The sequence below is a fragment of the Gigantopelta aegis genome, chromosome 3 (assembly GCF_016097555.1).
Source record: "Gigantopelta aegis isolate Gae_Host chromosome 3, Gae_host_genome, whole genome shotgun sequence".
Taxonomy (NCBI): Eukaryota; Metazoa; Mollusca; class Gastropoda; order Neomphalida; family Peltospiridae; genus Gigantopelta; species Gigantopelta aegis.
In genome coordinates this window covers 65253463-65275899 of record NC_054701.1, presented here as the reverse complement: position 1 = coordinate 65275899, position 22437 = coordinate 65253463, and the positions used below count along the sequence as shown (strand labels likewise).

General features: G+C 38.6%; 1 protein-coding gene across 2 annotated transcripts; it reads right to left on the bottom strand.

The window, feature by feature from the left end:
- Positions 1-14164: 14164 nt before the first annotated feature.
- LOC121391770 (tripartite motif-containing protein 2-like) lies at positions 14165-18151 on the bottom strand. 2 transcript variants are annotated; one of them, XM_041523288.1, is made up of 3 exons: positions 18032-18151; positions 17457-17749; positions 14165-15975 (listed from the first exon to the last, which is right to left on the bottom strand). In XM_041523288.1, exons 2-3 carry the CDS (start codon positions 17743-17745, stop codon positions 14594-14596), a joined length of 1671 nt encoding a protein of 556 aa, XP_041379222.1. In that variant the 5' UTR covers positions 17746-17749; positions 18032-18151; the 3' UTR covers positions 14165-14593. The 2 variants fall into 2 exon arrangements, with proteins under 2 accessions (XP_041379222.1, XP_041379217.1); XM_041523283.1 differs by having other exon boundaries at positions 17457-18150.
- Positions 18152-22437: the final 4286 nt, after the last annotated feature.

The following is a 22437-nucleotide window of genomic DNA, read 5'->3' as shown; positions in this document are numbered from 1 at the left end:
CACTTCATAGGCTACTCTTTTCGATTAGCAGCAAGGGATCTTTTATATGCACCATCCCACAGACATGATAACACATACCACGGCCTTTGATATACCAGTCGTGGTGCACTGGCTGGTGCGAGAAATAGCCCAATGCGCCCACAGACGAGGATCGATCCCAGACTGACCGCGCATCAAGCGAACGCTTTACCACTGGGCTACGTTCCGCCCCGCAGCTGCTATAGTGACTCGTGACGTCAGTAGTGTGCAGTAACCGTTTTCAAGGTGTTGTTATGACCCAGGCAATAACGATTACGTGGGGAAAATACCAATCTGATTAAAATTAGCTATACTGGGTCTAGCCAGTAGATCTAACAGCATTGCGTGGACTCCCATGTCCAGGTGACATTTCATCTATAAATAACAATTTAAATATCGACCAATTGCACTTCGCCTTTTATAGCGTTTTTCGGGAGCATACAAATTCTAAAAATACCGGGCGAGCTATTTATGCAATAGGCGAATTTGGTCTATTTCAACATTGAAAAAACAGGGAGAAAAGTGCAGTAATAAACTCTGGATTGTATACTAGTATAAACAGATTTTATGGCTATATCATCACGGTTTATTTTTTCGTCTTGAAACGAATTTTATATAACATTTTATATTGCAATTAGTTTCCGGCATACTTCGTAATTTACCCGAATTATTTCGTATACCCTCGGCATAATCCCGAATGTTTTCAAATTCTTTTCAAATCACTGGCATGATTTTGCAAGTAAGGGTTTGATTGGACAAATGAAAGGTCAACTGGACATGAGCTCCAACGGGCTGCTGTTAGATCCACATGTAATAGTGGAGCTAATTTTAATTAGATTGGAAAAATACGAGAATTAACGGTTTATTGTATACCATATAGGTAATAAATAAATACACTGTGACCACACTACACGCCCGCACGCACGCACACACCCACACATAAATCATAGAATATAAATATATGAATATAAGAATAGAAAGTAAAGCATCCGGTCAAACAGACCACGAGACATTCCAGACATTTAAAATTCTAAAATATTTAAAAGCACATTGTGTTAACCTATGATGCGTTTCTTATAAAATGCAATACTGATGTTAAATTTTAATTGGGTTAATCAGTATATACGGACAGTTCTACTATTAGAGTTTTTTTTACACACCCGTTGGTGAGAACACCATGCGTTATATTTGGTTACACATAGTTGTTTACACACGTTCGTGTGTTAACAATTTCAAAACATACGACTGGCTGCTCCTAGTTGAAGACCAGGTCACCAATGCCATACATCCAATGAAAAACTACACGATGGAAATCGATTAGACTATGACGTATAGTTAACCTGACATTCATGTGTCAGTTACGCGTAAGTCAGCTATAAGTGCAACGGCTGTAAGTAACTTTTAGGCAAAAAAGATGTTAAAATTTGCTTAAAACCTGGTTTTTGAGGATATGTAAGAAATAGAATACAATCTAATTAAAATTAGCTCCACTATTACATGTGGATCTAACAGCAGCCAGTTGGAGCTCATGTCCACCAATCAAAACCTTACTTGCAGAATCAGGTGTGGCCACATGGTAAGGACCGTGGACTGACAAATATGTTGAGACAGATTGTACAGGATATGTCGTCATTGAAATCAGCTGAGGTGGCCATGGTTCTAAAAAAAGGAGAAAATATATATGAGGGGTGATAACGTTTTGAGTTTGTTTTGTTTAACGACACCACTAGAGCACATTAATTAATAAATCATCGGCTATTGGATGCCAACTTTTGGTAATTCTGACTCGTAGTCATTAGAGGAAACCCGCTACATCTTTCTTAATGCCAGCACGGGATCTTTTACATGCACTTTCCCACAGACAGGATAGCACATACCACGGCCTTTGATATACAAGTCGTGGTGCACTGGCTGGAACGAGAAATAGATAGTTTTGAGATTCACATAAATAAACATCTGCCCTGGTGCTTATAAAACGTTTAGAGTCTAGACTCGAAACTTTATTAGAGTCTGAGACACTAATGTAATGACAACGCCATACAAACTGTATGCGTGTGACGTCATTAGAGATGGAGTCTGAACTAAAAGTTTATAAGCACGGGCCCTGACCTGTGTAGTTAACGGCTAATGGTTTAACTTCTGTACTGCTAAGATGCACGTTGCATGCTCAGCTGCTTGCATTGCACAAATTGTAATGCCTATGGTACCTCTATGATTGGTATAAAAATGGATAAGACACAGTACCGAGCAGTCAAAAGACCATTTTCAGCCAGAAGCACAGTATCATATCACAGCATTATCAATACGAACATCGGTGCCAATAACGTTTAAAGCAGTGGCCATGTCATTTATACACATATTAAAAAAGAAGATTTTAAAGAGAACCAACCATTTAACCGGACTCAAGTGGAAAGATTATCATAAATAGCACGTAAAACATCCGACATTTTTTATCGCTAATATCCATATTACACATTTTGCACCACAATAAGTATCTATCTACAAGGTCATATGCTTTCTAGAAATTTATATAAACTAAACGTGGACATTACTCTTTTTTTTCTAATTTCAATAATGGAAGTTAAAGGAGACCGGACACCAAACCATATATACGGCGTAATGAATTGTTTGCCGTCATAAACCACAACACGCAACAACCGAGCTCCCCTTATTGACTAAGTTAAGCGTGCCAGTCTTGGTTGGGTTTTTTTTCGCCGATCTCCGATGTTTGCCGAAAACTGTCGACAATTGATGAGCTAGACCCATGACGTCATCGATGAGAGGAAAACTGAAGAAACTACCAAGCTGCATGGTCGAACTTAGCGATTAGAGTGACGAAGAATTGTGTCCAGCTTGTGCTAATGGCATCAAACCGTATCAGTTTGAACCACTTATCAGAGACTTTGTCCCTAATCCTGGAAATGTTGTCTTAGACGACAATTCGGATGAATCAACTGCCGACGAAGACGAGGAAGCCACACGGTCATAGACTTGCATACAAGCATTTTTTTAAACATTTTTTTATGACATATTTAATGTAAACTGAAGCAAATGGACCTAATTAGAAGAAAATCACACACAATGTAATAATATTTCATCATAAATCTTGTTCAGCATAGATGTAAATATGACACGTCAGTGGATATTCCAGAGGCCGATTTCGCAAATTTGCAAAAAGCGTTCCCTCCTCACCAAAGGAAGATATAATAATTTAACAAAAAACTTTGTTCTCTTAACTAGTTACCCTCCAAGTTTTAATGTGTTTGCTTAAGCCGTGTATTTTTAATTATTAAGAAAATGTGTTACCAGTCTGCCGAAACTGTCCACAGCCGGGTACAGAAACACAGAAATGTTGGAAAATATACTGTTGCCACATACTGACAATCACTTTACAACTAATATGTCTTATCGACAATATTATTATGTAGTCTTTGCATTTATTAATATAAAATACAACAGGCCCGTAGGAACTGGGGAGGGGCGGGCCTAGGGGCTTGTTCTCCATCACACACTCTAGGATGAAAATGTATGTTTTAAATTTTCACTACTGTGCATAAATAAAGATATAAAGATAAAACAATCTAGTCTGTATCCCTCACTAGAGACTGTATCCCCCCCCCCCCCCCCCCCCCCCACACACACACTTCAAATATCGTTCCTACAGGCCTATACAAATGTAGATAATATGTAGAGGGTGAAGTTAGGAACCAGTTCCTTTTATCTTTAGGATTTTGTAATCAGGATTTCAAACCAACTGTTTCATACTGAAATAAAACACATTTGTTATATATTGGAATAAAATAAAAATAATTACAATATATCCAGTGTTATTTTCTTTAATCATTCATGGAGGAAGAAGGAAGTCCTGATTAAAATATATTACAGGTAAAATATATTACAGGTAAAACAAAATAATAATATATGATGCTTATTCCATATGGTAACTATTGTTAATTTTGCTATAAATTGCTAGATGCCAAAAGTGATTAATTATATTATTTTATGGTAACAGTCCAAAATTAGATGACCAGTTGTTTCAACCTCTGACAAAGGTACCAGGTTTTCTGCCAGAAAATAATTTGACGGTACGTAATAAAACAGGCCCGTAGGAACTGGGGGGGGGGGGGGGGGGGGGGGGGGGGGGGGGGGGGGGGGGGGGGGGGTGCCCCCCGCTTGTAAGCTTTTCTTTATCACATTAATTTTTGCCATTGTAACCAAAATCTGATATAGAGTTTATACCCAGTCCGTCAGTGCCCCCCCCCCCCCCCAGTCCTTCCTATGGGCCTGTAAAAACTAAATATATTCAAAGGAGTATATTGGGTGGTTATAGGTTTGAAATGTTTTTTTATTGAACATTTTATTTCATGCACTTTTATAAATTTTAAACAGCAATTATGTTACTATAATCTATCGAAAAAATAAAACATTATATATATATATATACATTAATTTCTGAGATTTTTTTAGTACATACATATAAGTTTACCCTCCGCACCCTCTGGCAGAAACCCAGGGTAGGTATTAAAATAATTATTTGGTGTAGAGTATTTTTAATATGACATACAGAAAGCATTGAAAAGTACAATTTTATTATGCTTTAATAATCGACATTAGCTTTAAAATTATTTAACCATCATTCCTTCTGGCCAGAGTACATATGTTGTTCCTGCCAAAGTGTTAGCATTTTAATTTTAATGACAATATACTGAACTGACGATAAACATTGTTAACTAACGTAATAATTCACGTTTTGAAGGTGTTTTGTTATGAGGTTAACAAACCAACTAGATCAAGAGACGTTAGTATGGAGTCATTATGGGCTGTCGGTGAAAATTAATTTGGTAATTATAGGTAAATAAATGTGAAGTTTTAAAACAACTTTCGTTTTTTTGGAAATCGAAACCATGATGTTGGCCGTTTCTTGGGATGCATTGCTGTTACTGTTGCAGTTAAACACTGCGCAGTTAACCATCGTATAATTATGTCGAAAGTATATAATAACACTAATTATCTTGTAAATTAAATTTCCGATAAACCTGGAGATAAAAAAAGAAAAGACGACTAAAAGGCACAACCAAAGAATCAACACGTGTGCCGGTATTGCTTGGTAACTCTCACCGATGACGTATTGCCTCGCTTTCGTTCAGATCTATGCATAATCCCGCCCACTTCTGTTTTTACCCCAAACCTAAGACGCGCAGCTGACCGGTGCCTCGCAGCGAGCCGGGCGTTAGAGTAATGCTGTCTTTGACGCTAACTTAATCCATTACACACTACATGTCTGTTGGTGTCCGGTCTCCTTTAAAGAAGACAATGGTACGTCTTCTCTCCTGAAGCCATTTTGTTCACATCGTCTATAAGTTCACTGTCTTCTTGCCATAACAAAAGTCTGGTTTTTAAAAAACCCCATAATATTACAATATAGTTTATACACAAATATATACCTCTGTATGACAGCAGGCTCCTGGTATTCGTTGTACTAATTTAGACACATATCGGGTACTAGACCATTACTGAAACAGATAATGAACAAATCAAGAATTTTGTTTTCGAGTAGCACTATTACGTAACACATCGATTGGAATAGTGTCTATCTCAGTTTTTTCTATCCTTTTTTAATGTTGTCCGTAATTTATACAAAAGTCTTGATTCTGATTGGAATCAGGAAATATGTTATAATATATAATTGTGAAACGAACTGAATTGTGAGCTATTATGACGACTACAAAACACATTAAATATACACACTAATAATCTAAACTTTAAAGGGACATTCCTGAGTTTGCTGTATTGTAAGATGTTTCCGACTAATAAAACATTTCTACGATAAAACGGACATATTAAATATATTTTCTTGTTTAGAATATCAGAAAGAAAGAAATGTTTTATTTAACGACGCACTCAGCACATTTTATTTAGGGTTATATGGCGTCAGACATATGGTTAAGGACCACACAGATTTTGAAAGGAAACCCGCTGTCGCCACTACATGGGCTACTCTTTCCGATTAGCAGCAAGGGATCTTTTATTTGCGCTTTCCACAGGCAGGATAGAACAAACCATGGCCTTTGTTGAACCAGTTATGGATCGGACGAAACTACTAGAGTACATTAATTAATTAAACATCGGCTATTGGGTGTTAAACATCGGCTATTGGATGTTAAACATTGGAAATTTTAAGTCTTCAAAAAAACCCCGCTATATTCTTCCATTGGCAGCAAGGAATGTTTTGTATGTATGTTCCCATAGACAGGGCAGCACATGTCATGGCCTTTGATATACCAGTTATGTGGCACTGGTTGGAATGGACCGGCCTCGGTGGCGTCGTGGTTAAGCCATCGGTCTACAGGCTGGTAGATACTGGGTTCGGATCCTAGTCGAGGCATGGGATTTTTAATCCAGATACCGACTCCAAACCCTGAGTGAGTGCTCCGCAAGGCTCAATGGGTAGGTGTAAACCACTTGCACCGACCAGTGATCCATAACTGGCTCAACAAAGGCCATGGTTTGTGCTATCCTGTCTGTGGGAAGCGCAAATAAAAGATCCCTTGCTGCTAATCGGAAAGAGTAGCCCATGTAGTGGCGACAGCGGGTTTCCTTTCAAAATATGTGTGGTTCTTAACCATATGTCTGACGCCATATAACCCTAAATAAAATGTGCTGAGTGCGTCGTTAAATAAAATATTTCTTTCTTTCTTTGGTTGGGATGGGAGGAAAATCAATGACTTCATTTAGGGGTTCGATCGTAAGATCCAAACACCTCATGCGAGCGATACCCCGACTGATCTAGGTCCCGCCCACCACTTACCGATAACGCCACAATTCTCTAGGATTCGTAGAAAGTTGTTTACGCACAGACTGACCATCGATACGGTTTCTTGAATTCTACTGGCCCATCCTGGTAAGGATGAATTCGGAATAGCACTTTTTTAACGTTAAAAAAATGTAGAATAATTAGTGAACACACATTTGTATATATTAAAGATGTATATACAACGATAGAAGTATTCGATCTATTACTGCACACACATATCGAAATCTAGTCACATTGAATTTTATCAGATACGATTTAACCATTGGACTTTGTCGACGCTAATGGAGATTATTATACGTTCACACTTTGCTGTATCAGTAATGGATTTAGTGGGGAATCACATGATACCGAGTAACTGTTTCTAGCTCCACGGTCAATCTCTGTAGTCCCACGATCAATCTGTGTAGTCCCATGATCAATCTGTGTAGTCCCACGATCAATTTGTTTACTCCCACGGTCAATCTGTTTACTCCCACAATCAATCTATGTAGTCCCACCATCAGTATTTGTAGTCCCACGGTCAGTTTGTTTACTCCCACGGTCAATCTGTTTACTCCCACGATCAATCTTTGTAGTCCCACGATCAATTTGTGTAGTCCCACAATCAATTTGTGTAGTCCCACGATCAATTGGTTTACTCCCACGGTCAATCTGTTTACTCCCACGATCAATCTGTGTAGTCCCACGATCAATTTGTGTAGTCCCACGATCAATTTGTTTACTCCCACGGTCAATCTGTTTACTCCCACGATCAATCTGTGTAGTCCCACGATCAATCTGTGTAGTCCCACGATCAATTTGTTTACTTCCACGGTCAATCTGTTTACTCCCACGATCAATCTTTGTAGTCCCACGATCAATTTGTTTACTCCCACGGTCAATCTGTTTACTCCCACGATCAATCTGTGTAGTCCCACGATCAATCTGTGTAGTCCCACGATCAATTTGTTTACTCCCACGGTCAATCTGTTTACTCCCACGATCAATCTGTGTAGTCCCACGATCAATTTGTGTAGTCCCACAATCCATTTGTGTAGTCCCACGATCAATTTGTTTACTCCCACGGTTAATCTGTTTACTCCCACGATCAATCTGTGTAGTCCCACGATCAATCTGTGTAGTCCCGCGATCAATTTGTTTATTCCCACGGTCAATCTGTTTACTCCCACGATCAACCTGTGTAGTCCCACGATCAATCTGTGTAGTCCCACGATCAATTTGTGTAGTCCCACAATCAATATGTGTAGTCCCACGATCAATTTGTTTATTCCCACGGTCAATCTGTTTACTCCTACGATCAATCTGTGTAGTCCCACGATCAATCTCTGTAGTCCCACGATCAATTTGTTTACTTCCACGGACAATCTGTTTACTCCCACGATCAATCTTTGTAGTCCCACGATCAATTTGTTTACTCCCACGGTCAATCTGTTTACTCCCACGGTCAATCTGTGTAGTCCCACGATCAATCTGTGTAGTCCCACGATCAATTTGTTTACTCCCACGATCAAACTTTGTAGTCCGACGATCAATTTGTGTAGTCCCACAATCAATTTGTGTAGTCCCACGGTCAATCTGTTTACTCCCACGATCAATCTGTGTAGTCCCACGATGAATTTGTGTAATTCTGTGAGCAATCTATGTAGTCCCACGATGAATTTGTGTAGTCCCACGATGAATCTGTGTAGTCCCACGAACAATGTGTGTAGTTCCACGATTCCAAAATGTAAAATAGTTCAAAAGTGGGATGTAGGTCAGTGATATAGCGCTCGCCGAGGGTGCGATGCGTCGCCGCCTCGATTGCTCTCGATGGACATGTTTTCCTCGTCTCATGCAGTGTTCCACGACTGATAGATAAACCAAAAGCCATGTTACGAACTGTTATGGCTTTGAGAAAGTTCATACAAAAGATCATTTGCTGATTTAACAGGAATAGCCTATGTGGCGGGAGCGGGTTTCCCTTTTCTATTTTTATGGCTCTCGACCAAGTTTCGAAATAAATGTACCTGCAGGTTTTTTAATATTGCCAACCCCGTTAATTAAGACAAGATACGGCCCTGTTTGATGTATAGGTACAATGTACAATGCGATATATTTATATTGTATTACAGTTTCAGATTGTTTTGTTTAACGACACCACTACAGCATCGGCAATTCGATGTCAAACATTTAGTAATTCTGACATAGAGTCTTATAAAGGAAACCCGCTACATTGTTCCATTAGTAGCAAGGGATCTTTTATATGCACCATCCCACACATGATAGCACATACCACGGCCTTTGATATACCAGTCGTTGTGCACCGACTAAAACGAGAAATAATCCAAATGGGCCTACCGACGGGGATCGATCCCAAACCGACCGCGCATCAAGATAGCGTTTTACCACTGTGCTACGCCCCACCCACTTGTACTACAGAGGTAAATCGATATGATTATATAAACTATATAATATAAACTGACTCATCAACCCGAAATAGCTGATGGCATAAAATATTTGGCAAAAACCCCTTGAAAACACACACACACACACACACACACACACGCACATACACACACACACGCGCGCATATACACACACACACACACAAGTATGTATGTAAGTACGTACATATCTGTCTGTATTTATGTATGTATAGATGTATGGATATCTATATATATTGTATGTATACATGTCAGTACGTGCATAAGTATTAACACACAGGAACAGGGAGATGAAATTCGTTTCGGCCTCACAAATTGTCTTAGTCTGTTATTGGGACTCGAACCTTAGGCACTGAATTGCCAGCAGTTTCCAGACCACCACGAGTAACTACTCAGCCACCGCGACATTCTGGCACTGGCAAGTGTATATAGGTGTACGAATATCTAAATATTACCTGGTACTTGGTGACGCATTGCACAGTGGATGACTGGATGGGTAGAAGGAACGACGGGAAAGATAGAAGAGGAGGACTACTAACAAATGAAAGAAGGATAACATGAAAACAAAGAAACGGCACAAGCTTTGCGACCTCGTCTCCCGGCCCTACAAGGTCATCATATACAAGCCCTTCTAAGGGCTAACAACAAGACTCCAGTGGGTCGCCCCCGTCAACCGGCCATGCCCTTTTATGGGCAGAACCGGAAAACATAAACAATTTATCACCCTATCGATCACGCCCTCCGAAGGGTAAAACGAGGAGGTAACCATGGGAGACCAACCACGACGGCCCCAAATAGGCAAGGTTCCAACAAGAGCTATAATTCGACCACCTAAGTCAAATCACTCAAATAGCCAAGGTTCCAACAAGAGCTATAGTTCGACCAACTAAGTCAAATCACTCAAATAGGCAAGGTTCCAACAAGAGCTATAATTCGACCAGCTAAGTCAAATCACTCAAATAGCCAAGGTTCCAACAAGAGCTATAATTCGACCAGCTAAGTCAAATCCAATCACTCAAATAGCCAAGGTTCCAACAAGAGCTATAATTCGACCAGCTAAGTCAAATCACTCAAATAGCCAAGGTTCCAACAAGAGCTATAATTCGACCAGCTAAGTCAAATCACTCAAATAGCCAAGGTTCCAACAAGAGCTATAATTCGACCAGCTAAGTCAAATCACTCAAATAGGCAAGGTTCCAACAAGAGCTATAATTCGACCAGCTAAGTCAAATCACTCAAATAGGCAAGGTTCCAACAAGAGCTATAATTCGACCAGCTAAGTCAAATCACTCAAATAGCTCAAAAATACTTTTGATGAACCGTTCCGAATTATGCGCCAATTGGGGTGGGTGGGGTGTGGGGGGGGGGGGGGGGGGGGGGGGGGGGGGATGGGGGGGATGACATGAGGCGGAATGCCAGTGGAACTTTGGGGGAGGTTTGGAGGGATCGTAAAAAAAAGGAAGAAAATTAATATATAATAAAATTATAACTATTGCACAATTTAGGGGGGCCGGGCCCCTGCCCCCCCCCCCTTAGATCCGCCCCTGATAGCTACCGTATGCACTTAGCGCTAAGATCACTTCGTAAAACGGGGTCCAGATCACTAGAATAATTGATATCAAAGTTGTTACTACACAAAGAAAAACATTTACAAACCGCCTGAAACTGAAAAACGTCTTCAGTATCTTCTACTGTACGCACTAGGAAACAATGACCACTTACATGTATAAAACGATTTAGAATAATGAACATCTTAAGACAAACGCACCACCATTTGGCGTGTCGTTACTTGTTGTAGCAGCTTAATATAGTCCAGTTTAGGAAACAGTTCCTCATAAAAAAAATACTACAAAATGTTGATATCCTTTTTGAAATCTTTATTTGACCTCTGTACCATTTAAATACCCATTGGTTTGAAGTAACTTGTTATATGTAAGACTAACTGATAACAACTGTGCAAGTGGTATGGTGCTACTTGTATAACAGCAACACGAGGCGGTGGTCAGGCATGGGGGGGGGGGGGTTGGCGTAAATTGTACACGGTACTTGTCAGTTGAGAGCACTCCCTAAAATTAGTAGTCACATGACCATATCGATAGTGTTGTATTTTTCACAGAATATATTCTGACATAGAAATTATATTGAACTGCATGGGGGTAATTAATGGTAGTGTGTAACCCTAAGATGCCGCATTAAGAACCAATTAACGAACGTTTTGGGAATATTTGTGGTCATATTGAATTCCCTATAATGTAAATCCAAACCAATTTAATTAAGAGGTTAAATGGATTCCTTAAATCATCCTGGATTTAATAGTGTTGAAATTATAGCCGAAGATACGAACCGGTGGTTATCTTGGAAGGAAAAGGAAATGTTTTATTTAACGACGCACTCAACACATTTTATTAACGGTTATATGGCATCAGACATATGGTTACGGACCACATAGATATAGAGAGAGAGAGGAAACCCGCTGTCGCCACTTTATAGGCTACTTTTCAATTAGCAGCAAGGGATCTTTTATATGCACCATCCCACAGACAGGATATAACATACCACGGCCTTTGTTACACCAGTTGTGGAGCATTGGCTGGAACGAGAATGTCTCAAAATATCAATGATGACCATGGTTCACCATGCACATTCTCACTTCACGTTTTAATCACTTAAACTAAGTTCCAGTTATACGCTTCAATTAAGTAAACTAATATCAACTGCTACAAAAGTAATTCTATACGGCTAAAGAAACATTATCTCCCATCCACGTCCAAGATAAGGTTTTGCTTTATACTAAAAAAGCAACTACACGTATAAGCAAATTACATTTTAAATGCAACACAAAATAAAACCATTCCAAATAGCCAAACAATAAAAATAATAGTAAAAAAATAAATAAAGATAAGTTATGGATGTGAGATCAAGCTATAGATGTTTTAAAAAATGTACATGCATGACTGAAATTAAATAAACAAATTCAAGATTTCTGTTACACTAAGAAATTCAAAAATCTAATAATACGAATACATAAATGTTTCTAAAATGTTTTTATATTAATACATAAATTTGTTTAATAATCTTAATACCGAATTTACAAAGAAACACTCAAATAGCCAAAATTAATTTGTAGATAGAAAAAAGCAAACAAATAATAATAATAATAATAAAAAACACACACACCAGAACACATAAAACCCAGATTGTATACCACATTTATTCAGGTAAGAATTAATGGTTAATATACGGTGTAAAGGTTCAAACTGGAAATACTGAAATAAAACTAGTAGTAGTTGGAATTAAATCTGAGTTCTCTAACGTTTAGTTTGAACTAGTTTTATAATATCAATATAAAGGTTGTGATGGTGCATACACAACATTATGTGATGTTTGGCGGTAGTCTATGTGATGGCAATGCGGTTTTTTCTATCTAAAGTTTGTTTTGTTTAACGACATCACTAGAGCGCATTGATTTATTAATCATCGGCTATTGGATGTCAAACATTTGGTAATTTTGACATAGTCTTAGAGAGGAAACCCGCTGCATTTTTCCATTAGTAGCAAGGGATCTTTTATATGCACCACCCCACAGACAGGATAATACATACCACGGTCTTTGATATACCAGTGGTGGTGCACGAGAAATAGCCCAATGGGTTTACTGACGGAGATCGATCCCTGACCGACCACGCATCAAGCAAGCGTTTTTCGGTAAATTACCACTGGGATACGGCCCGCCCCTTCTTTTCTGTCTAGACTAAGTGTCACAATAAACATGTTAGTATAGAGCCATAATTTTAAAATGTGCTGAGGTGTCACTAAGAAGAAGAAGAAGAAGAAGTACATCACCACCACCACTAACAACATTCCTTTCCTTTCCCAACAGTATATTATTATTATTATTATTATTATTATTAATTTTATTTACTTTTTTATTATTATTTTTTTCCTAAAGTAGGGTATAAGTGAATGCAGGGCGCACATTAAGTCAGTACTTTTCTTAATGTGCAAGACGAGTTGCTTCCCTCTATTTAGCAAATTTAAAATCGCTGGTAATTTTATTTATGTTGTCGTTGGAACATTTATCAAATACAGCAATCGGGATTTAGTGAGTACGGTAGGTTATAATATTTTGATTCGTGTGTCCATTTATTGCACTATTTCGGTTGAAAAACGGTTGAAACACGGTGCCACAAGTTTTGAATACCAGCTATATGTGGGGTATTAAACAATATATTCGGACGTAGAAAGAACCACACTTTCTACGTCCCTTCGGACTAGGTATAAGTCAGTTATACCCATACTTACTCGGTGTATAGGTGAATATCCCCACAGTTTTGGTCGTGAGAACACTTGCCAGCCCCCTAAGAATTTCACTTTTTTATATACTCCAAAAATAGCGTATGCATCTCAGCGTTTAATTTGTATAGTGTCAGTATATTATTATTTGTTAGACCTTTTAACTTACTTAATGATTCACCAACTGTTGGATTAGAGAATTTGTAAATAATGCTTTTTAATTAAACTATATTTTCATTATGATTGCTACAATATTAAAACATTATTAGGCAACGTAAATTGATAATATGTGTGATTTCCAGTTAAAATAAGAATTATAATTATTTAAAGGGACATTCCTGAGTTTGCTGCAATTTTTAAGATGTTATCGACTAACAGAGACTTTTTAACGATTGTAATTACATATAAAATATATGTTTCTGCATAAAATATTAGTGGCTGCATATTAACCTGTTTCTGATCGTTCTTATAATGTACTAGGTTAAATTTCATTATATTTCCTAAAATATAATTTTTTCGTATGTACGAAATTATTTGAAGAGAAAATCCAGTTTGGGCTTCTTACAAATATTAAGATGACCAGAAACACATTGAATATACAGCCACTGGTATTCCAAACAAGAAACTATATTTAATATGTAAGTTTAATCGTAGAAATATTTTATTAGTCAGAAACATCTTACAATGCAACAAACTCAGGAATGTCCCTTTAACATGTTTTTACACAGGTAATCACATAATGTTGTAGATGTTTACATGTGGAATACATTTCATTTATAGATATAAAATATAAACGCAATTTTGTGTAAAAATATCGGAATTTTTTAAAATTAAATATATGTAATGTCTGTCTGGAAAAAGTGCATATTACAGACTTTTGAGGCTATTTCACAAGAATAGTCAGTGTGGCTATAGCAGAATGGTGTTCTCACTTTGCAGACCGAGTCACAGTTACCACTATGGTGGGCATCTTTTAGCCGCAGGTTAAAATATGCTTAACGTTGTTAAACATACATCCTTCATTTCACTTGTATTTTATTTTATTTCATTTTGTCTTCCAGGTAAACACCTTTATTTCGCCCTTTCTCTGACCCACATACAGCTGATCATGGTAGAAACAGATAGGCTTGGGATAAGACACGTGGTCCTGGGTGATGATGTTGCTTACGAATTGACCACTGGATGTCAGCTGAACAACTGAATCTCTCTCAGGATTAGCAACATAAATGAATCCGTTGGCGTCGCATGTGATGCCGCCACCGCGCATAAGCCCAGTTTCATTGCTAGTCGCCCATTTAATGTCACCTGATGTTGTTACACATTTCACACCTCCGGCAGTTTCGTGACAACCCATAGACCCAATCAGCAGACAATCATAAATCACAGTGAGATATTCAAGATACTCATTTGGTAAAATATCATGTGCACACCAGATTACACGACAGTCCTGGTCCATAATGTCATAAAGCATACCATCTGAAACATCTTCAACAGCGGCCAGATTGAAGTTCGGTAAGACAGTTATCATTGTAAAAGACTTCTCAGTTGTCACTCTTTTTGTCAGTGTGATGTCTTTGTCGTTAACCTTCAGAAACACGATCTCCTTCTGTTGTGTTAGAGTTACTACTACCTCGTTGTCACGAAACTTAACAAGACCGTTAGGTATACCGTTAGGTTTGTAGAGGCAGTGCAGTGTGCCGTCGTGGTTGAAGGACTTGACACAGTGGTTGTTGTTGTCTGCAACGAGTATCTTCAGTGAACCTCCTGCGAGTAGGACATCAATGGCTGTCAGAATGGGGTCGAATGTATCAGAGCTGTGATTTGCCATAATGGTCGTAACAAGCTGGAGACTGTCTTTTTCTCGATCTATCTGTCGGAGTGCCTGTCTGGATTCACTAGATGCATTCATGGATGACGCTGTGTGTTCCTCTGTTAGTTTCAGCGTACCGAAATGGGTGGAAATGTTCGTCACATTGTTAGATTTAGTGAAGGTTATTTTATAAGGAGAAACTTCATCATGGGATGTGCGAAAATCTGTCGACGTTTTATGTAGTAGTTCAACCTTTTCTCTCTCATTTTGTATTTCAGATTCAGAAACTGTTGAGGCATTCAACAATAGGTCAACAGACGCTTTTTGTCCAGTTAACAATGCTTTTGTCCGTCTGGATCTTTCTAGTATTTTTGTTTGAGCAGTTTTGTGACAGTTGACGAGCTGTTGGTGCAAGATCTTCTGATGAGAACGAATTGCAGATGTTAGCTGTTCAATTGTTTCGTACGCTGTTTTATCGATGTTTTCTGAAATCTGGATAACATTCACGTCTAGTTGTTGAAGTTGCTGTTCACATTGTGAATCAGTTTTTCGTCCTGCCAGCAGATATGACCGCTCCAGGTTTTCACGGTCCGTTTTCAACTGGGCTTTGATGTATTCTGTCAAAACATAATTTAAACAAAATACTAATCAAATGCTAATATAAGTACATTTTATTTTAAAATTCGATGATCTTATATCATTCAATAAAATACTGACAGTGTGATCATAGTGTGCATGCAGTCCTTTGACTAATAACAGAATGGAGATGGACACATTTAAAAATTATTATTATTATTATTATTAAATATATATATATTTCAGATCAGAGATCCATAGAACATATATAAACATCACATACAAAACTGATTATATAATATACAGCAGCTTGTGCCAGCGATTTACACATACATATTTGACGTACACAGTTGTACACCGCAGGTGGGCAAGTAGGTCGTTTGAAGTTGTTTCGATTCTGCTCTTCAGCGAATATGCTGTTGAGCGAAGTAATGCGTCAAAGCTTTTTACTCGATGACTGACAAACATCTTGCTGGCACTGTATGGTCGTCGTTGTCCGATCATCCATCGGTATGCATTATTATAACATATGTTAAGATCCTTCATGGTATCCTGTGTAAATTTCACCCATAATGCACCCGCGTACAAATTACTACAATAACTTACAAATAATTGTGTTTTAACAGTTTTTGAACATTTTGCAAATCGCCGCAACAACATGTTTGCACATACACAAAGGGCTCTATACTGTCGTTTAATGTCTTTATCGTCTTTCATGTTTTTGCATATAATATGACAATATATATATTGTCACTGGTGAATCTAGATTTAGCAAAAGGGGACATCTTTATACAATCTCCTTTTGCTGAAAGAATTGTTGTTTTTTGCAATGTATGTTTTCAGAATATTCCACAAACACAAGAGGAGAACGTGTTGGTTGTACCCCTCCAGAATCAGAAAGAATGAGTAATCATACTTATATAATTAAACTTTTCTGAGAGTTGAAGATTTTGTATGTACTTCATATTTTTTCATCAAGGATTACTAAGGAAACTACTGATTCCGATAAGTGACATATTGCAATTTTAATATGCATGTCATTGAGTTAATTATGCCAAGCCTATAAGTGGGATAGATTAATTTGTAGTTATATATAACAAATACATGTAAAAATAGCAAAATATGACACTTGCAACTTTAAGAATGCACCTTTAAATAATAATATAAAAACGAGAGTACTAGCGAGGTACATGATACAACAGTTAGCAGTAAATTACAGTGACCTGGTTATGGTACACGATACACAGCCATCCCAAGTTGTACATACATGCAAAGTATGATAAGGAAGATATTGGCCGGGTAAGGATTTACGTTAATGTGCAGTAATGCTTGAAAAGTAGGTCACGGTAACCTAGTTATGGTACCGGTAAGCGACATACCACCATCCCAAGGTGTAACTGCATGCAAGGTTTGATGATCCTACATAAATTGATAAGACAGATATGCTTCGGAAACGAAAAACAACAGTAGTAGTAGTAATTCGTCGGGTAACCTAGCCCCACTGATAAATTTAAAACCTCACGTGTTTGTAATTTCTGCATGGCATCGACGGTCTGGACGAGTGCGTAGTTAATTGGGAATTGTTCCGCCAGGGACTCAGTCTTGTCTTGATCATCGTTTCTGCGGACGAGTCTGGCAGAGTATCTGCAGATCGGACAACTGAATGTGCTCCTAGTGACAGTCTTGTTAATGTGCTCGTTTAAACAGTTGTGGCAAAACGTGTGCCCACATGGCAACGACCGTGGACTGACAAATATGTTCAGACAGATTGTACAGGATATGTCGTCATTGAAATCAGCTGAGGTGGCCATAGATCTGAAAAAAAGTAAGAAAAAATATACTAAAGAAATGACCTTTTTCACAATCTGAACGACAATACCGTATTCCAATATCAAAATTTGGTCCATGATCCATTATCTGGTGCTTGTACTTAAGAGAACCGCCACTCTCCTAGGAGATCCGCCTGTAGGACTGCCACTCCAACGACTCGAGCTATCCACGGTCGTACGACATGTACATCGGCTTGAAACGAACCCGGAAGAAAACGTCTTGGCGCAGACTTTTTACGATGAAATTTAACTTTCCATTTCTTCTTACCTGCAACCATAAAACTACGAGTCCATAATAATCATTTGAAATCATTCATCGCTTCGACGGGTATTTTGATCTGCCACATTAGTGTTTTTTGCGAAACAAAAACGTACAAGCCTACGTGATACAATGTCAACAATAAATTGTTGTTCAAAAGAGTTACCTCCCCGTATTACGGACCAGCCCACTTCAAATCGCCTATCTATCTATGTATGTATGTATGTATGTATATATATATATATATATATATATAGAGAGAGAGAGAGAGAGAGAGAGAGAGAGAGAGAGAGAGAGAGAGAGAGAGAGAGAGAGAGAGAGAGAGAGAGAGAGAGAGAGAGAGAGAGAGAGAGAGACAGAGACAGAGACAGAGACAGAGAGAGAGAGAGAGAGAGACATAGAGAGAGAGAGAGAGAGAGATATAGAGAGATAATTATTGCATGAGTGGGAGTGCTATACGGAATTTTTTATTTCGGGAATTATTTTATTCCCCAAACGAGTTTCATAAATTCCGAATGGTACTCTTGCGAATGTTATATTTATTATTCACAAACTATGATTCTGAACAAACGTTAAATACATATTATTGTAATCACGTCACAATCGACCTTAAAAACAAGCTTGCAGCTGCTATAGGAAATGTTATATTTAACGACGCACTCAACACATTTTATTTTACGGTTATATGGCGTCGGACATATGGTTAAGGACCACACAGATATTGAGAGAGGAAACCCGCTGTCGCCACTTCATAGGCTACTCTTTTCGATTAGCAGCAAGGGATCTTTTATATGCACCATCCCACAGACATGATAACACATACCACGGCCTTTGATATACCAGTCGTGGTGCACTGGCTGGTGCGAGAAATAGCCCAATGCGCCCACAGACGAGGATCGATCCCAGACCGACCGCGCATCAAGCGAACGCTTTACCACTGGGCTACGTTCCGCCCCGCAGCTGCTATAGTGACTCGTGACGTCAGTAGTGTGCAGTAACCGTTTTCAAGGTGTTGTTATGACCCAGGCAATAACGATTACGTGGGGAAAATACCAATCTGATTAAAATTAGCTCTACTGGGTCTAGCCAGTAGATCTAACAGCATTGCGTGGACTCCCATTGCCTAGGTGACATTTCATCTATAAATAACAATTTAAATATCGACCAATTGCACTTCGCCTTTTATAGCGTTTTTCGGGAGCATACAAATTCTAAAAATACCGGGCGAGCTATTTATGCAATAGGCCAACTTGGTCTATTTCAACATTGAAAAAACAGGGAGAAAAGTGCAGTAATAAACTCTGGATTGTATACTAGTATAAACAGATTTTATGGCTATATCATCACGGTTTATTTTTTCGTCTTGAAACGAATTTTATATAAAATTTTATATTGCAATTACTTTCCGGCATACTTCGTAATTTACCCGAATTATTTCGTATACCCTCGGCATAATCCCGAATGTTTTCAAATTCTTTTCAAATCATTGGCATGATTTTGCAAGTAAGGTTTTGATTGGACAAATGAAAGGTCAACTGGACATGAGCTCCAACGGGCTGCTGTTAGATCCACATGTAATAGTGGAGCTAATTTTAATTAGATTGGGAAAATACGACAATTAACGGTTTATTGTATACCATATAGGTAATAAATAAATACACTGTGACTACACTACACGCCCGCACGCACGCACACACCCACACATAAATCATAGAATATAAATATATGAATATATACAAAGAATAGAAAGTAAAGCATCCGTTCAAACAGACCACGAGACACTCCAGACATTTAAAATTCTAAAATATTTAAAAGCACATTGTGTTAACCTATGATGCGTTTCTTATAAAATGCAATTAATGATTAATGATTAATGATTCTGCAAGTAAGGTTTTGATTGGTGGACATGAGCTCCAATTAAGGCCATGGTTTGTGCTATCCTACCTGTGGGAAGCGCAAATGAAAGATCCCTTGCTGCTAATCGGAAAGAGTAGCCCATGTAGTGGCGACAGCGGGTTTCGTCTCAAAATCTGTGTGGTCCTTAACCATATGTCTGACGCCATATAACCCTAAATAAAATGTGTTGAGTGCGTCGTTAAATAATACATTTCTTTCTTTCTTTGGTTGGGATGGGGGGAAAATCAGTGACTTCATTTAGGGGGCTCGATCGTAAGATCCAAACACCTCATGCGAGCGATCTGCCGACTGATCTAGGTCCCACCCACCACTTACCGATCACGCCACAATTCTCTAGTAGAAAGTTGTTTACCCACAGACTGACCATCGATAAGGTTTCTTGAATTCTACTGGCCTATCCTGGTAAGGATGAATTCGGAATAGCACTTTTTTAACGTTAAAAAAATGTAGAATAATTAGTGAACACACATTTGTATATATTAAAGATGTATATACAACGATAGAAGTATTCGATCTATTACTGCACACACATATCGAAATCTAGTCACATTGAATTTTATCAGATACGATTTAACCATTGGACTTTGTCGAAGCTAATGAAGATTATTATACGTTCACACATTGCTGTATCAGTAATGGATTTAGTGGGGAATCACATTATACCGAGTAACTGTTTCTAGCTCCACGGTCAATCTCTGTTGTCCCATGATTAATCTGTGTAGTCCCACGATCAATCTGTGTAGTCCCACCATCAGTATTTGTAGTCCCACGGTCAGTTTGTTCACTCCCACGGTCAATCTGTTTACTCCCACGATCAATCTTTGTAGTCCCGATCAATTTGTGTAGTCCCGATCAATTTGTGTAGTCCCACAATCAATTTGTGTAGTCCCACGGTCAATTTGTGTAGTCTCACAATCAATTTGTGTAGTCCCACGATCAATTTGTGTAGTCCCACGAACAATGTGTGTAGTCCCACGATCAATTTGTGTAGTCCCACAATCAATTTGTGTAGTCCCACGATCAATTTGTTTACTCCCACGGTCAATCTGTTTACTCCCACGATCAATCTGTCTAGTCCCACGATCAGTTTGTTTACTCCCACGGTCAATCTGTTTACTCCCACGATCAATCTGTGTAGTCCCACGATGAATTTGTTTACTCCCACGGTCAATCTGTTTACTCCCACGATCAATCTGTGTAGTCCCACGATCAATTTGTTTACTCCCACGGTCAATCTGTTTACTCCCACGATCAATCTGTGTAGTCCCACGATGAATGTGTGTAGTTCTATGAGCAATATATGTAGTCCCACGATGAATATGTGTAGTCCCACGATGAATCTGTGTAATCCCACGAACAATGTGTGTAGTTCCACGATTCCAAAATGTAAAATAGTTCAAAAGTGGGATGTTGGTCAGTGATATAGCGCTCGCCGAGGGTGCAATGCGTCTCCGCCTCGATTGCTCTCGATGGACATGTTTTCCCCGTCTCATGCAGTGTTCCACGACTGATAGATAAATCAAAAGCCATGTTACGAACTGATACGGCTTTGAGAAAGTTCATATAAAAGATCATTTGCTGATTTAACAGGAATAGCCTATGTGGTGGAAGCGAGTTTCCCTTTTCTATTTAATAAATGAACCTGCATGTTTTTTTTTAATATTGCCAACCCCGTTAATTAAGACAAGATACGGCCCTGTTTGATGTATAGGTACAATGCACAATGCGATATATTTGTATTGTACTACAGTAGCAGTTTGTTTTGTTTAACGACACCACTACAGCACGTTAATGTATTATTCATCGGCTACTGGATGTCAAACATTTGGTAATTTTGGTATATAGTCTTATAAAGGAAACCCGCTACATTTTCCCCATTAGCAGCAAGGGATCTTTTATACGCACCATCCCACATAGGATAGCACATACCACGGCCTTTGATATACCAGTCGTGGTGCACTGACTAGAACGAGAAATAGCCCAAATTGGCCCACCGACAGGGATCGATCCCAAACCGACCGCGCATCAAGAGAGCGTTTTACCACTGGGCTACGCCCCACCCACTTGCACTACAGAGGTAAATCGATATGATTATATAAACTATATAATATAAACTGACTCATCAACCCGAAATAGTTGATGGCATAAAATATTTGGCAGTAATAAAATAAAGTCGCAATAATGAAAAACAGAAGAAAAAACCCCTTGAAAACACACATACACGCACACACACACACACACACACACACACACACGCACACACAGGTATGTAATGCATGTAAGTACGTACATATGTCTGTCTGTATTTATGTTTTTCGTAGATGTATGGATATCTATATATCTCTTCAAAAGAAGAAACGCAAAACCACATTGTCGTAACATTTGGAGAATTGATTTAATTATTGAATGGTGAGTCCGATAATTACCAAATGTTGCAGGATTGTTCACAATTCACTCTAGTCCATTGTGAGTAAGTGATAGGACACACCACCAAGGTC